At 46.7% G+C, this 16,285-nt stretch overlaps 2 protein-coding genes across 3 annotated transcripts in view; one reads left to right on the top strand and one right to left on the bottom strand.

The window, feature by feature from the left end:
* Positions 1–12,151, top strand: part of GJC3 (gap junction protein gamma 3) — a 31,725-nt gene extending 19,574 nt beyond the window's left edge. Inside the window, exons 1-3 of one of the 2 annotated variants that reach the window (XM_059414505.1) lie at positions 6,040–6,135; positions 10,801–11,579; positions 11,886–12,151. In XM_059414505.1, coding sequence (XP_059270488.1) covers positions 10,802–11,579; positions 11,886–11,893 — 786 coding nt within the window. In that variant the 5' untranslated portion in view covers positions 6,040–6,135; position 10,801 and the 3' untranslated portion in view covers positions 11,894–12,151. Of the gene's footprint in view, positions 1–6,039; positions 6,136–10,800; positions 11,580–11,885 lie in introns of those variants that run through there. The other variant, XM_059414506.1, reaches the window with a different exon arrangement.
* Positions 2,806–3,354, bottom strand: LOC132027148 (large ribosomal subunit protein uL22-like). Its single transcript, XM_059415923.1, has one exon. The coding sequence runs from the start codon at positions 3,244–3,246 to the stop codon at positions 2,806–2,808; it is 441 nt and encodes a 146-aa protein (XP_059271906.1). The 5' UTR covers positions 3,247–3,354.
* Positions 12,152–16,285: the final 4,134 nt, after the last annotated feature.

Raw genomic sequence — 16,285 nt, 5'->3', positions numbered from 1 at the left:
TTTCACTGATAATTTTATTAAATTGGGTCCTTTCTATTTTCTTTTTGATAAGTCTGGCTGGGGTAAGGTTAGCAATCTTATTAATTCTTTTAGCAAACCAGTTCCTAGTTTCGTTGTTCTGTTCTACTGTTGTTTCAGTTTCTATTTCATTGACTTCTGCTCTAATCTTTATTTTTTCTCTTCCCCTGCTGAGTTTAGGCTTTATTTGCTTTTCTCTCTCCAGCTCCTTTAGGTGTAGGGTTAGGTTGTATATTTGAGACCTTTCCTATTTCTTTTTTTTTTTTTAATTTTATTTATTTATTTGACAGACGGAGATCACAGAGAAGCAGGCAGAGAAAGAGGAGGAAGCAGGCTCCCTGCTGCACAGAGAGCCCGATGCGGGGCTTGATCCCAGGACCCTGGGATCATGACCTGAGCTGAAGGCAGAGGCTTTAACCCACTGAGCCATCCAGGTGCCCCAGACTTTTCCTATTTCTTGAGAAAGGCTTGTATTGCTATATACTTCCCTCTTAGGTCTGCCTTTGTTGAATCCCAAGTGCTCTGAACAGTTGAGTTTTCATTTTCATTTGTTTCCATGAATTTTTAAAATTATTCTTTAATTTCCTGATGGACCCATTCACTCTTCAGTAGGATGTCTTTAGCCTTATTTGAAGATAATTTCAATAAACATATTGGAAACATTTTGGGGTAGATTTGAAACAATTTGAAAACTTTTGAGTCACAGATGAACCATATAGCCTAGAAATATTGAAAATATTAAGTAAAAGGTATATCATATATGTAGATACAATCTGTTTTATCATTTACTACCATGAAAAATCATGGGTCTATTTTATTTTATTTTTTTAAGATTTTTAAAGAAGTAATCTCTACACCCAATATGGGGCTTGAACTCACAACCCGGAGATTAAGAGTCATATGCTCCACTGAGTGAGCCAGTTAGGTGCCCCCACAAATCTTATTTTAAAAAGTTAAAATTTATCAAAACTTACACACACACTTGCAGACTATACACGGTGCTATTTGCAATCAAGAGAAATGTAAACACATGTAAAGATGTGGTCTTAAATCCTAACTGCACAAAATTAGCTGCAGTACATATTTTACCGTCATGATTTCATAACCACTTCCTGTTGCTACTGAGGTGAACTCAAGTGTGAGTACCCATTTAAAACATCAGATGCTGGGGCGCCTGGGTGGCTCAGTGGGTTAAAGCCTCTGCCTTTGGCTCGGGTCATGATTCCAGGGTCCTGGGATGGAGCCCCACGTTGGGCTCTGCTCAGCAGGGAGCCTGCTTCTTCCTCTCTCTCTGCCTGCCTCTCTGCCTACCTGTGATCTTTCTCTCTGTCAAATAAATAAATAAAATCTTAAAAAAAAAATAAAACATCAGATGCTAATCATCTCCCAGAGAGCAGTTCCTCTCTCCAGGAAATGGTGTATTGCAATAAAAATGATCTCTTGCAGTTCTATTACTGGTTGAGTTTTTGGAGAGTCAAAAGTTATACATGGGTTTTCAAAGGCACAGGGGTCAGTGTCCCTAACCCATGCACCGTTCAAGAGTCAAATGTGGGTCGCAAAGGCTAAATGAACCCTTTTCCCCACAAATTCACACTCGGCCAAGATAGTAAATGGAAAACAATATTACATCGTAGGAGAAATAGCAGAAATCAGGGGCATCTACAAATAATTACGAAATGCATGGGAGTGGTCTCCATTGTATTCCCACTGAATTCATTAGTCTGGGCCCTCAATAATGGATAATAGAATGGATAATAACAGACAGCGGTGGACCACTGAAAAATTAACCCAGTAAGAGCCCCAATTTTTTAAAAAAGATTTTATTTTATTTATTTGATAGACGGAGATCACAAGTAGGCAGAGAGGCAGACAGAAAAAGAGGAGGAAGCAGGTTCCCCGCGGAGCAGAGAGCCCGATGTGGGGCTCCATCCCAGGACACTGAGATCACGACCTGAGCTGAAGGTAGAGGCTTTAACCCACTGAGCCACCCAGGCGCCCATAGGAGCCCCAATTTTTAACCATTGCACCAGATGTAGTATAGTTAGCAGAGCAAAATAACATAGATTTTGTTATGTGGTAAGAAGCTATTGATCTGATTAGTATACAAACTGATTCAATGTTAGAAATATGTGTAAAATCCTTATCATAACTAGCAGTGAATAATGTATAGAATTGTCAAATCACTATATCATACATTTGAAACTAATATTAACACTGCATGTTAACTCTCCTGGAATTAAAAATTTACATCTATAAATCTATATATCTCTCTATATACGTATCGAGCATATATAAATATATAATGATTAAAATAATTATTATTGACTTGTATTTCAAAATGTTCTAATTTCTTTTTCTTTTTTTATGATTTTATATATTCATTTGACAGAGAGAGAGAGCGCACAAGCAGTGTGAGCAGTAGACAGAGGGAAAGGGAGAAGCAGGCTTCCCATTGAGCAAGGAGCCCAGACACGGGGCTCAATACCAATCCCAGGACCCTGGGATCACAACCTGAGCTGAAGACAGATGTTTAACCAACTGAGCCACCCAGCTGCTCCCAAAAAGTCAAAATTTCAACATAAATTCATCTCTGGCTATTTTACTTTTACTTTTATTTTTTTTTAAGGTGGCCTTCACACCCAGCATGGGGTTTGATCTCACAACCCTGAGATGATGACCACAGCTGAAACCAAGAGTCAGATGCTTAGCCGACTGTGCCACTCAGGCTCCTCATGAAGAAATTTTATTATTTTTTAAAATTTTTATTTGCATTTATTCTGTGCAAATTTACTCTTGGGCCGTAAGTTTTTGTTTCTTCAGTTTCCTCTGGGATATCTTTTTCTTCTGTGCAACCTCCTCTTCTGGTTTAGGAACAATCTGCTCTTTTTCAGTAAGGATCATCTCAGTGTGGCAGGGAGAGCTCATGTATGGGTTAATGCGACCATGAGCCCTGTAAGTCCTACGCCACATCTTGGGGGCTTTGTTCACCTGAATGTGCTCAATGACCAGGGAATCGACATCTAAACCCTTAAGTTCAACATTACTCTCTGCATTTGTAAGCATGTGCAGTAAAAATTCAGCACTCTTCTTGGGCCACCGACCTCGTGTCCCGCCCCACTGTTTGGCCTGGGCACACCTACCAACTCCACCACTGTAGTGACGGAATGGCACACACTGCTTCTGCAAAGTGACGTCTTTCAGATACTTGGTGACTTTTCGGATATGCATACCCTTGATGGCCTGAGCAGTTTCATGTGTGTTCTTAAAGTGAACACGGAGATTTGAACCTCTTGACTTGCATGATTTCGTAGGGTTTTCCGGGTCAAGCGGATAGCAAATGATTTTCAGAGGTCACCCCAGGCCGCTGAGAGGAAGAGCACGAGGAAATTTCTTACCAAATTCACTATTGGCTGAAAGTGTCTCTTAATATAATCAACTCTATTACCATAATTTCTATTAGAACAGACAGCTTTTTTTTTTTTAAAGATTTGATTTATTTATTTGACAGACAGAGATCACAAGTAGGCAGAGAGGTAGGCAGAGAGAGAGTAGGGGAAGCAGACTCAGCTGAGCAGAGAGCCTGATGTGGGGCTCTAACCCAGGACCCTGGGATCAAGACCTGAGCCGAAGGCAGAGGCTTTAACCCTCTGAGCCACCCAGGCGCCCCCTTTTGCCTCCTTTTTATAAGGAATTCTGTGGTGTCATCAGGCCCACTCAGACAATCCATGAGTGCCCACATCTCAGGATCCTTAACTTAATCACATATCCCATTTCCGATATAAGGCAACATTCACAGGCTCTGGGGATTATGATGTGGGTATCTTGGGGGGCATCATGTGGTCTACTATAGGCATTTTACAGAAAAGACAAAAACCCTCTAGATAGGAGAAGGCAATTAAATAATACCTTTAAAGTTCTGAAAGAAAATAACCATCAGTCAAGAATTCTCTAGCCAACTAAATAATAATTCAAGATTGAGGATAAAATGAAAGCACTTTAAGACCAAAGAGGATGAAAAGAGTTTACCCCCGACAGTTCCCCGGTAGAATAACTACAGAAGGTTGTGTTTCTAGAAGAAGGAAATTTGGCACACCTGTGTTCACAGCAGCCCTATTCACAATCACCAAGAAGGTTTGAAAGCAATCCAGATTCCATTGGTGGATGAATGAATGAACGAACAGAATTTGATATATACACACATACACCCAATGAATATTAGTTGAGAAGATGCTGGTCTATGAAGGAGAGGTTGTCGGTGATGATGCCCAAGTTTTTGGTTGGGATCCAGGACGAATGGTCAAGTTAGTCAGTGAAGTGTAGAACATATAAGGAGAAGATTTTAATTTTCTTGAGAGTACGAAATTACAATGGGTTTACAGTCAGAAGCACTTTCAAAGGTGCTGATTTGAATAATGGGGAAGCTAGTCATACTGTAGTGTTTAAGGGTTTGCCATCTGTAACCACACTGTCTATTCAAATTCCAACTTCTCCAACTCACTAGCTGGTCAACCTTGAATAAGATACATCACCTCTCTCCTCTGTAAAAGAGGATAACAGACTTACATCATGAGGTTGTCATGGGGGATAAGTGAATTAGTAGCCATCTAGCACTTAGAAAATTCGCCATTTACTTACTAAGTACTGAATAAATGTTAGTGTAACAGGGCTTAAGTTGGAAACTTGGGGTTTCGAGATATAATGTTTTAAAAAATACAACATGTATGATATTCTGATGTGATTTGCTAATCTGAGATGAAATATATTTTTTTAAAGATTATTATTTATTTGACACAGAGAGAGCACAAGTAGGCAGAGCAGCAGGCGGAGGGAGAGGGAGAAGCAGGCTCCCTGCTGAGTAGGGAGCCCGATGTGGGGCTCAATCCCAGGACTCTGGGATCATGACCTGAACCGAAGGCAGACGCCCAACCAACTGAGCCACCCAGGTGCCCCTGAGATGAAATATTTCAAGGGGAAAAAAAAGCCCTAAATAGATGAATACATAATGATTATGTCATTCTCAAGCTCTGTCACTTCCTTCATCCTAAGCCTAGAGAGGGGAACTAGGACATGTTCATCGACTCCTGCCTGAAAAGTGAAAAAGGCAAGAGAGAGGCTCTCCCGCAGATGAAGGGGAGGAGATGGGACTGCATTGGAACTGTATGCTTAGAGTTTTTTGGCTCTAAGGATGTATGCAAATATCCTGTGGACCAGATGTGAACATAAAGATGCCAACTTATATCTTGCTTAATGGAATCCCCTGGAGGAGTGAAAAGGCTCCAAGGTTTAAAAAAAAAGAAAAATCATTCGGCAAACTGTCAAGGAGATAGGGAACGATGCCCCAAAGGCCCACAGGGGCAGCATCTGGAACCGAGGGGCCCTCCAGCTCTCCTTTAAGAGAGCAGGGTTGGCTCTGGTCAAGGGTTGTTCTCTTACCCACTGCCTGCGGACCCAGCCTTGCCCCTTCCTTCCTCTGAAGGGGCTCCTGGCTCCAGCAATGGGGACAGGACTGGGTGCAGGCAGGTGTCGCAGTTCTCTCTGGGACTGGGGGAGAGGGCTGGGCTCCCTAAACTGCTGAGGGACGTGGAGCAGACGCCCACCACGCTGAGGGGAAGCCTGGGCTATTTCTCCCAGCCAAGTCACACACACACACACACACACACACACACACACACACACGCACACGCACATTCTTTTGTGGGTAAACGTATCCTTTGGATACTTTGCCCAGGAGAGTGGGGGGCTTTGTAGAGATTTAAACTTCTAGAAATTCTATCTGTTGTTGCCTGTGAGCCCTGCCCCTTCCCCCCCAGCTGAGGCCATTGCTCTCCTTCCAGATGATTTCCAAAACCCCTACTTCAGTGTACCTGGAAGAGGTAGCCTCACCCGCAACAAGAGGGTTATTTTCCAGAGCCCCTTTTTCAACAGCAGGGCTGCCTGCTCCTCCAGCTGCCACTCTCATACCCTCCGCTCAGGCTGCCAGGAATGAAGAGGGGAGGGGGAAGACGTGGGTGGTGGCTGGAGGCAGGGCCTGGGGGAGAGGCGGGACCCTGCTGGCTCCAGCCTGAGGACTCTGCCTGCCTGTTCCCCTGCTGTTGGTGCTCTTGCTGGTGCTGCCAGGTGAGTGCTGGGCAGAGGGCAGCTGGGCTGGCCCAGGGCTCTGCGGGGAGCAGGAGTGGGGGTTGCCTGGGTGCTACACTGGGTGTCTCTAACTCAAATGCAACTGCCAGGGACCGGCGGGGTGGTGGTGGTGGGGTATTACTACAATTCAGATTTGATTTGCTAAGCCTGGAATGCAGCCTGAGAACTTGCATTCCTGGAAATGCCAGTGCATCAGGGGATCACATTTTGGGTAAAAAGTCTGGAATGTTTTCCAGGCCAGATGGGGAACTATGGGAGCAATGAGCCGGGTCCAGCGCTGTCCTCAGGGGCACATCTCTTCCTCATGCCTTACTTGGCTGAGAGAGCTTTTGATACCACCGGAATCCTGAAATTCTTCTCCCAAAGAATAGAGATGCTTAGAAAAATTCTTAGCAAAATCATGATGGAATTCAAACAAACAAACAAACAAACAAACTATTTACACGTTTGAAAATCCCATCATACTCTGGGCTTTCCACCCTCCTCCAAATCTTGAGCTCATGGGTATTGCTTTATCAACTAAAATCTGGACAGTGTTCAGATCCTTCCAACTCCTTCCGTAAAGATTTATTTTCAAACTATTTGTCCACTCCTGGAAACAGAGTGGTGTCCTTGAGTGAGTCTTGAAAAGAAGAATGAGCCCTCAGCTTGCCTGGTCCAGCTCTAGCTCAGGGGCTCAGGATCCCTGGGCAAAGCTGCAGATGTGTTTGTGGGAGGCCAGTGTGGGTCTCAGAGAATGAAGCCAGAGGGCTAACAGACGGGGGAACCATGGGCTCCCAAGAAAGCAGGGGATGAGGGAGGACACAGGCCTGTGTTTAGGTCCTGGATTTTTAAGGAAAAACCCTTCGGTCTGAAGACTTTAGGAGATGGAGCACGATTTTCTGTGAACCTTCCACGAGGTCCCAGAATTTGTGGTGTCACAGGGGAGAGGATCAGAAGGGGGCTCAGAATTAGAAATGGCAGCTTCAAATCAAGTCCTTTAGTCCTGCTTTTTCCTCTCTCCCTCCCAAATCTCCAAGTTCTCTGGTGAGCTCTGGAGACCCCAGTTCAGGTCCCAGAGCCTCTCAGAAGATGTTAGGTGTCTGGTTATGGATCTGTGGTGGGCACAGGAGAGAGAGAAGAGCCAGAGATAGGGCCTCCAAGAATGCCTCAAAATCCGGGTCGCCTGGGTGGCTCAGTCAGTCGAGTGTCTGCATTTGGCTCAGGTCATGATCCCGGGGTCCTGGGATCAAGCTCCACATGGGCTCCCTGCTCATCTGCTTTTCCCTCTCCCTCTCCCTGCTTGTGCTCTCTCTCTCTCTCTCTCTCTCTCTCTCAAATAAACAGAATCTTAAAAAAAAAAAAAAAAAAAAGAATTACTCTATCTCCCAGCATCGGACTATGCCAAGCCTGCTCTGTGTTAGATCCCAGGTTTCCTGGGAATACTGGAAATGCATTTAGAGCGTGCTGGGTCTGCCCTTTGAAATGAAGTGAGGCTGAGAGCCAGATTTGAGAATTTACCATATTAGTCTTTAGTCTGGCAATGCTCCGGGAGAACCAGGGCAGGAGCCCCCCAGCAGCCGGGGCTGCCTCCCCTAAGTGCAAGGACCTTGCGGAAGAATGAGGCAGGGAGGGGCTGCAGACTTCCTCACAGACAGAGCTTGTGGAGGGAGGATGTGCAAGCAGCCCAGAAACGGGCTGATCATCATGTCCCATCAAATGCCAGCCCTCTGAGATGTGCCAGTATGGAGGTCTTGCCTTTCAGAACTGGAGCAGTGATGGGCCAGTGTCCTCCTAAGGCTGTGGTTCTCAGCCAGGGGTGAATTGGCCCCCAGGGGACATTCAGCAGTGTCCGGAGACATCTGGGGGTTGGAGAGGAGAAGCGTGCTGCTGGCATCTAGTGGACCCAGGCCAGGAATGCTGCCAAATGTCTCACTATGCATCCAAACAAAATGCTTAGGCCCCAAATATCACTGGTGCTGAGGCTGAGACCCATGGCCAGCATTGGAAGCCGGCCTTCCTTCTGGTCCGCCGTGGAACTCAGGATCTCTCCAAACACAACCTTTTGTTGTGTCTGATCCTCTCCAAACACAAACATTTATGGAGCAACTGCTCTCTTTCCCAGGCACGTCACCAAGTGTTTTCTCATCCAATAAACAAGCTAGTGACTGTGCTTTATTGTGGTCTTGATTTTGAAATTAGGACACAGATTTCCCGTATCTATTTGTCTTTTCTTATTTTCAATGATTCCTTTTCTTTCTCTGAATTCCAGAAGAATAACCTGCTGTGCTGGCCAAAACCACAGTCTGATTTGCTTTCAAAGTGGATTGTCCTTGTGCTACTGGTGATATCTCTTGTTTGTAGTGAGTTTAAACACTTAAAGATCCACCCATTCTTGTTTTCAAGGGGTCTCAGGGATGAGAGGGGATAAATCTCTATCTTCATTCTGCCATCTTTAATCATGAGAGGCCAATTTTGCCTTTCTAAGGACTGAAAATAGATTTCTTCTAAAAGATTTTAACCCAATTTTATGGGGAAGAATCTTCAGTGGTTTGATATACTTCTGATTTTTCATAGTCTATGATGGAGGTAGAAACCTAGGACTGAGAAGCAGGTAGAAGAGGCTTGAACTCCGACTGGTAGTGGCTCCAAATATGGTTTCTCATGGCTGGTGGATGGTGGCATGGTTCTCTGGTCAATTAAGCCCTTTTTAATGGTCCCCTTGGAAGCATCTCAATCCGACCCTTTCTACAGCACAGAAGTGACCATTCTGCCTAAGCATCAGCATAACAGCTTGTCCTTATCTATATGGGTGACCCTTGAACAACACGGATGTGAACCCTGCTGGGCCACTTGTATGTGGATTTTTTAAAAAGTAATCTCCAGCCCAATGTGGGGCTCAGACTTGCCAGGGCAGGCGTGGGCCCTGGGTTCCTACCCACTGGGCACGGACCCCTCCTCAAGGCAGCTCCTGGAGGTGGCCATCCCTGCCTGAGGAGTCACCTGGCAGCTGCCACTGTTGGGCGGAGGCCCCCATGCTGTGGCACATCATTGTCCTGGGGTGAGGCCGGTCGCTGCAGCTGCCCCTGTCCCTACCTCACATCTCATTTTTCCCAATATACATACTCTACTGTGAATGTATTTTCTCTTCCTTAGGATTTTCTCAGTAACATTTTCTTCTCTGTAGCCAACTTCTCCTGTAAGAATGCAGCATATGGTACCCATAACATACAAAATGTGTGTGAATTGACTATTTATGTTGTTGGTAAGGCTTTTGCTCATCAGAAGGCTTAAGTAGCTAAGTTTGGGGGAGGAGCCAAAGGTTATAGGCGGATTTTTGACTGTAGAGGGGTCAGTGTCCCAACCCCCACGCTGTTCAAGGGTCAACTGCCATTTATAACACGAAGCCCATTTCAATGGCCTTGCACGTCTTTCCAGGTGTTTTAATCGGGAAGCTGATACGATGCAAAATTAGGTGTGTCTCATTTGCTCCTGTGTCCAAAAGTTAGAAATTCCGTCAAAGGGGAGACAGGTGCCTAAGCAAGTGCAGAGCGGAAACAAGGGTGGGTAAGTCCTTGTTGCAGCCAGAAGGGCCTAAGGATGCAGGTCTGGGAGGGAGCATGGCCTTGGGCAAGTGCAGGGCAGCTTCTCTCTCAATGATGATGCTATGGAAGGCAGAGGCCCAAGAGCGGGGGCTCCTTGGTTCCCCGTCAATCTCTATTTTCCGTGGGGAGTAAAAGGTTCACAGGGTCTTCTGCGACTGAGGGGATCAGTGTGTAAGAGTTTGGGCGGCACAGGGACGGTGGGAAACAGCGGCTAGACATGGAGGAGGGCTCCGTGGGGTGACAAGCACGGGCTTGCAGCCCGGATGCTCGTCTGTCCCGAGGACTGAGGGATTCCTGAAGTCTGTTCCTGACCAGGGCCCCCTTTCGCCACGTGGGAGCGATGAGCCCAAGGAACAATGCACAAAGCAGGTGGAATTTCAAGTTTTTATCCAGCCAGCTCTGGCTCTGGCCTCACACCTAATTACATTCACTGAGTGGATTCTGCTGGGTTTTCCTTAAAAACGTTCTCCTTTTCCAAAGCGGGGTGGGTCTCAAGAACACCAGACTCAGGAGGGCCTTGACATTCTGTTCAGTAGATCCACAGCGAGCCCCCTGCCCTGATTATATCTCCATCTGGGAGCAGAGGCCAGACCCCCACCCCTGCGAGCAGCTGGGGCTTGGTGCCGGAGAAAAGCAGGGGGCATGACAATGCTTGGTCCCCTGGGGTCAGCCCTGACTGTGTCAGGTGCCACTGACCACAGTCGGCCTAGGCCTGGTGGCCGTCAACTGGGGAAGCAATTCTCTGGACTCTGACTAGCCTTTGGTTAAGGGACCGAGGGATGGAGGCAAAGAGGGTGATGCACACCGAGCCTGGTCTCCCACACGGTACATAAGGGGGCAGAAGAGAGAGCCGTCCCCACATCCACTCATTTACAGAGATGACTCCGTTACCTGGAACTAGGAGCGGTCAGTCTCGGTAATAAATCAGCCAGGTCCTTGGAAGGAGCAGGAGGGCTTGCTTTACCTCTCCTTGGATTCACAGTGAAGAGGTGGCCTTGCCCTGCTCCCAAGGACCGGGAGCAACACGCCCGCCCTCGTTATCATCCTGTCTCTCTAACAGGATGTGCGGCAGGTTCCTGAGGCAGCTGCTGGCTGAAGAGAGCCGGCATGCCACCGCTGTGGGGCGCCTCCTGCTTCCTGTGCTCCTGGGATCCCGCCTCGTGCTGCTGGCTGCCGGCGGGCCCGGGATCTACTGCGACGAGCAGAGCGAATTCCTGTGCCACACTCAGCAGGCGGGCTGCAAGGTCGTCTGCTACGATGCCTCCCGCCCCTTCTCCCCGCTGCGCTTCTGGGCCTTCCAGGTCATCTTGGTGGCTGTGCCCAGCGCCCTCTATGTGGGTTTTACTCTGTATCATCTGATCTGGCATTGGGAAGAATCAGGGAAGGTGAAGGAGGAGATGCTGATTCACCAAGGGGAGAAGAGCAGAGATGCCTCCAGGGCGGGAAGCCCCAGGTTGCTCTGGGCCTATGTGGCACAGCTGGGGGTACGGCTGGTCCTGGAGGGGGCAGCCTTGGGGGTGCAGTACCATCTGTATGGGCTCAAGGTGCCCAGCTCCTTTGTCTGCCGTCAGGAGCCTTGCCTGGGTAGTACAACCTGTTACCTGTCCCGCCCCTTTGAGAAGACCATCTTCCTCAGGACCATGTTTGGGGTCAGCGGGCTCTGTCTCTTGTTTACTCTTCTGGAGCTTGTGCTCCTGGGTCTGGGGAGATGCTGGAGGACCTGGAAGCACCAGTCTCCTCCTTCTAACTACTGCCCAACTGCAGAGAGCACCAAAACACACAAGGAACCGACTGATAGCTTCCAGCCAGTGGAAGCCAAAGAACCGTTCCGAGAAGCAGGTGAGAAGGCACTGATGTCCCCCCTTCTTCCTGCTTCTGAGGTCTCTGTCCTCATGATCTCCCACGGCAGGTCCCTCTACCCCTGGGAGGCACCCCTCCCGCGTGTTACAAAACAGAAAACCAGGTTTTAGGCAGATGTCTTCTGACCCGTTTCCAGCCCACCCCCCACCCCACCCCCATCGGTTTGACCATTCCTTCCGACCAGCCAGGACCAGGGCGCTCAGTCAGTCTACCTCCCGCCTTTCCACTTAAGCCTCTTTATACTTAGAAAAAGTCTCAGCTCCTGCTTGCTTCTCTACTTTGCAGAGTTATGAAGTCACCTGCCTCACCTTGGAAGGGAACCTAAGACTGGATCTTCTTCTGCACATCCAGTGAGTGGGGATTTACTTCTGTGACAAAGCAGAGGCTGTTGAAGCATCTCCAAGGGCCACGGCGGGCCATGCTGCCTGAAGCGCTTCCTGGGAGAACTCCCGCTCCTGCCTTCCCTGCAGAATCTTCTGGTGTCGGAGGCAGTTATCACGGGCTTGGTTCCAGAGTCAGCCGGCAGAGGCCTCCATAAAACTGTGCTTCTCCCCTGTAATAAACACCTGTTGCTGTTGGCATCCCTGTTGCTCAACACCACCTTCCTGTCGAGGTGACTCTACTTACCCCTCCCCTTGGTTCCACGCTCTCAGCTCCCCCCCAGCTTCCAAGTCCTGTCACCTCTGGATGTCCCCAGCCCCACAGTGTTTGTCATATTCAGACTAGCCTTCTTTGCATCTCTAATCTAGCATCCTTTAACATTCAGATCTGATTTATTCGAACACCCGGCCGCATCCTGTAGGCAGGATCACTGTGAATTCGGAGGCTTAAAAGGACTTGGGGCCACTGCCAGCTTGACCTCTGCTCAATTCTTGTCTTCCATTTGGCGCACAGCAGCTGGCTTTGTCTCCAGCCCAGCAGCAACTCACACGAAGGGCCAAATGCCTACTTTTTAAACGCAGACCCCTCATTTCCATCCAGAAAAGACAGGAGAGTTTTCCTGCTGGTTCAGGGGTAACAGGAAGGGAGTATGATTGCATCACAGTATGATTCGACAGACAATTTAAAGCTAAATATCAAGCTTCTCTTTTCTTACTCTTTTTAAAAAGATTTTATTTATTTATTTGACACAGAGAGAGAGATCACAAGCAGGCAGAAAGGCAGGCAGAGAGAGACATGTGGGGAAGCAAGCTCCCTATTGAGCAGAGAGCCTGATGCGGGGCTTGATCCCAGGACCCTGAGATCACGACCTGAGCCGAAGGCAGAGGCTTAACCCACTGAACCACCCAGGTGTCCCAAGCTTCTCTTCTCTTGAGTCTCTCTGTCCCATCTGCCCGAGGGGATTGTAGCCCCCCACCTTTCTACAGAAGAAGCAGCTTTCCCCTCAGTTCTTCCTGCCCTCAAATTCTCAACAAAGAACAGTTACCTGTTTTGTTTTCTCCTTCTGAGTACCAAATTATCCCAGAGTAAATCAGGAAGGCTCATTCCTAAAGAAAGATATTTGGTCCCTCAAGGGACCAGCAACTAGGAAATTAATAATTTTTCTTTCTGCTACTCAACTGTTTTTATAAAGAATCCCTCCTCTACTCTAACCAGAGTCCAGCCAAGTGACCAAGGATGGGGGGCAGGTAGCAAATGTCATCATTCGGAATTCACTCTTGATAATCCTTTTTAAACGGCTTTATTGGAATCTAGTTCACATAACACATAATTCATCCACTTGAAGCATACAATTCAACGGCTTTTAGTATAATCACAGAGTTGTACATTTATGAGTACAATTTTAGGACATTTTCATCAACTCAAAAAGAAACGCTACAACCCTTTTTACCCCCAAACCTCCATGCTCCCCAAAACTTAAGCAACCACTGATAAACTTTCTCTCCGTATATTTCTCTCTATATAAATTTTCCTATTCTGGACCTTTCATATATACGGAATCAGTCATTCAATACTTGGTCTTTGTGACTGGTTTCTTTCACTCCTTTTTATGGTTTAATGATTTCGTTGTATGGCTTACTACACATTTTGGTCCACTTTTTAGTTCATGGACATTTGAACTGTTTCTACTTGTTGGCTATTAGGAATAATGGTGCTACTAACATTCATATACTAGTTCTTGTGTGGATGTATGTTTTTCCATTCTCTTGAGTAAATACCTAAGAGCAGAATTGCTGGTGAATACAGTGACTCTTTTTAGCTATTTTCCACAGCAGGAGCAGGATTTTCATTCCCAGGAGCAATGTATAAATCAGTTCCAATTTATCCACATCCTCCCCAACACTTGGTTATATCCTTCCTACTTTCCTTTTCTTTTCTTTTTCTCTCTCATTTTTCCTTTCTCTTTTTAAATTATAGCCATCCTAGGGGGGTGAAGAGGTGTCCCATTGTGCTACGATTTGCATTTCCCTAATGATATTGAGGGTCTTTTCATGTGCTTATTGACTATTGGTATATTTTCTTTGGAGAAATGTCTACTCAGATCCTTTGGCCATTTTTTAATCGGGTTGTTTGTACCTCTGTTGTTGAGTTCTTTACATATTCTGGGTACTAGCTCCAGATATATATTCTGGGTATTTAGGATTATATAGGCTATAGGATTTCCCTTCGCGCATTCAGTGGGCTGTCTTTTACTTCGCTGATTGTGTCCTTCGAGGCACAAGTTTTTAATTTTGAAGAAATTCAATTTACCAGTTTTTCTTTTGCTGTTTGTGATTTTGGTGTTATTTTAAAGAAACTGATGCCTAATCCTAGGCGGTGTGGATGGACACCTATGTTTCCTTCTAAGAGTTTTACAGTTTCAGCTTTACATTTAGATCTGATTTTCAGTTAATTCTTACATATGGTATAAGGCTTCAACTTCATTCTTTTGCATGTGGATATCCAGTTGTCCCAACACCATTTGCTGAAAAGCCCATCTTTCTTCCATGATTTTCGGCATCCTTGTTGCAAATCCATTGCTTGCCAATGTTTAGCAGTTGTTTCTGGACTCTCAATTCTCTTCCATTGATTTGTATGTTTATCCCTATCCCAGCACCGCATGTTGTGATTGTTGTAGGTTTGGAATAAGGTCTGAAACTGGGAAGGGTGAATCCTCTTACGTCATCCTTCTTTCTCAAGGTTGTTCAGCTATTTGGGGTGTCCTGACCCCATATGAATAAAATTGTCACTTAGCAGTCCTCAATATTTTCAGTAAAGACAGAAGTTCATCTCTGGAGTACAGCGGGATGGACGCCATAAGGACCTTAAGGTGTCATAGGACCTTATGTTTGCCACTCAGTAACAGGCAGACATACAGACACATTCATGCTAATATCACATTCACGGCAAAAATCAGCAACTGAAGAGAGCACTTCTTCCTGCTTGGTCCATAATAAGACTCAGATTCCTTCTCAATACAGCTTTCAATTTTCAAAGAAAATGCATTTATTTGTTGTATGAACATCTAAAAAAAGTAGATATTCTGTCTTTCGTCAAAACCCTCAACGCAGAGATCACAGGAACCCCATTCCAAGTCACTTAATTAGACATTTGAGAACTACTTATTGAGCATATTATGGGAAGGGCAGTATCTGATATTGGGACAGAGGAGGAATTTAAAAATTTCATTCATAAGAAAAGGAATAAAGTGACAAGAATAAAATAAAAAAATCCAAGGACGGAAACGTATAGTTCCCTGAAATAGGCAAGTATATTGTTTGCTGAAAGTCTCAATGCATGTTTCTTGAGATAGCAAAGTGGTGGTTGTTCAAGTTGGGTACCAAAATGGATCTATGCACGCCTCCCAATCCTAACCACTCCCACTTAAAGAAAAAACTGATTTCCCTTCCACCCACGTTCTGGTCCCATCAGATTATTCTTGATGTCCTCCTTAGGACACTTACAGCTCCACTCCCCAGGCTTTGTTCTGGGCGCAACCTCCTCAGGTAGGAGGGTCGGGAATTGCTCCAGCAGCTAGGGCTGCAGCTACAGGATCTGCTCCCTTCTAGCATCTTCGGTAAGAGCCACTCTCGCAGATCACCCCGAGGTGGCTTAAAGCATCCCATACCCACAGACCTGTCGAGAGCTGAACAACCTAAGACACTGGTGGGAAGTCTCCTGTCCGGGTAGGATCATCTAACCCTAGATTCTTTACCCTGATTTAACTGTCAGTAGCCTTATCTGCGCTGGGTGTGTCCCACGCTCTAGAATGAGCTGCTTTGACGTGGTGTTGGTCTCCTGGGCTTGGAAAGAAAGAGAGAAATCAAGGTGACAGGGTGAACAGCCCCCCTCCCCACTAGCTCGTGCGGGCTAAACACTCCCTCTCCGGCTCGCCTCTCCGAACACTGGCTCTTCAATGTATCCAGCTCCTCCAACACCAGAATATGTGGGCTTCACGGGGGCAAGTCGAGAATCCTGCCTTTCCAAGAACTCAACTAGCCCTTGCGGTTGGAGACCGAGAACGAAGTCCGGAGGTCTTGGAGACCGAGAACGAAGTCCGGAGGTCTTGCAGACCGAAGAACGAATGAAAAGAACGGACTTGGGGGAGAGCAAGCTTAACAGGCCCAGCGCCTTCCTCGTCCCCCACTCCAGGCCCAGCTGCACAAACCCCTCTGGTCCTCCGAGCCCTGGGGCTGCCGCACGCCCAGAATGCCCGACCGCCGGGCTGCAGCTCGCCGAGGAAATCAGAACTTAAGTCTCCCCGC

Source organism: Mustela nigripes, chromosome 11 (assembly GCF_022355385.1).
Source record: "Mustela nigripes isolate SB6536 chromosome 11, MUSNIG.SB6536, whole genome shotgun sequence".
Lineage (NCBI taxonomy): Eukaryota > Metazoa > Chordata > Mammalia > Carnivora > Mustelidae > Mustela > Mustela nigripes.
Note: the sequence above shows the minus strand (reverse complement) of the source record. Positions and strands in the feature narration are given on the sequence as shown.

Coding starts and splice junctions, on each gene's coding strand:
- LOC132027148 (XM_059415923.1), bottom strand. CDS start 3,246: ATGCATATCCGAAAAGTCACCAAGTATCTGAAAGACGTCACTTTGCAG.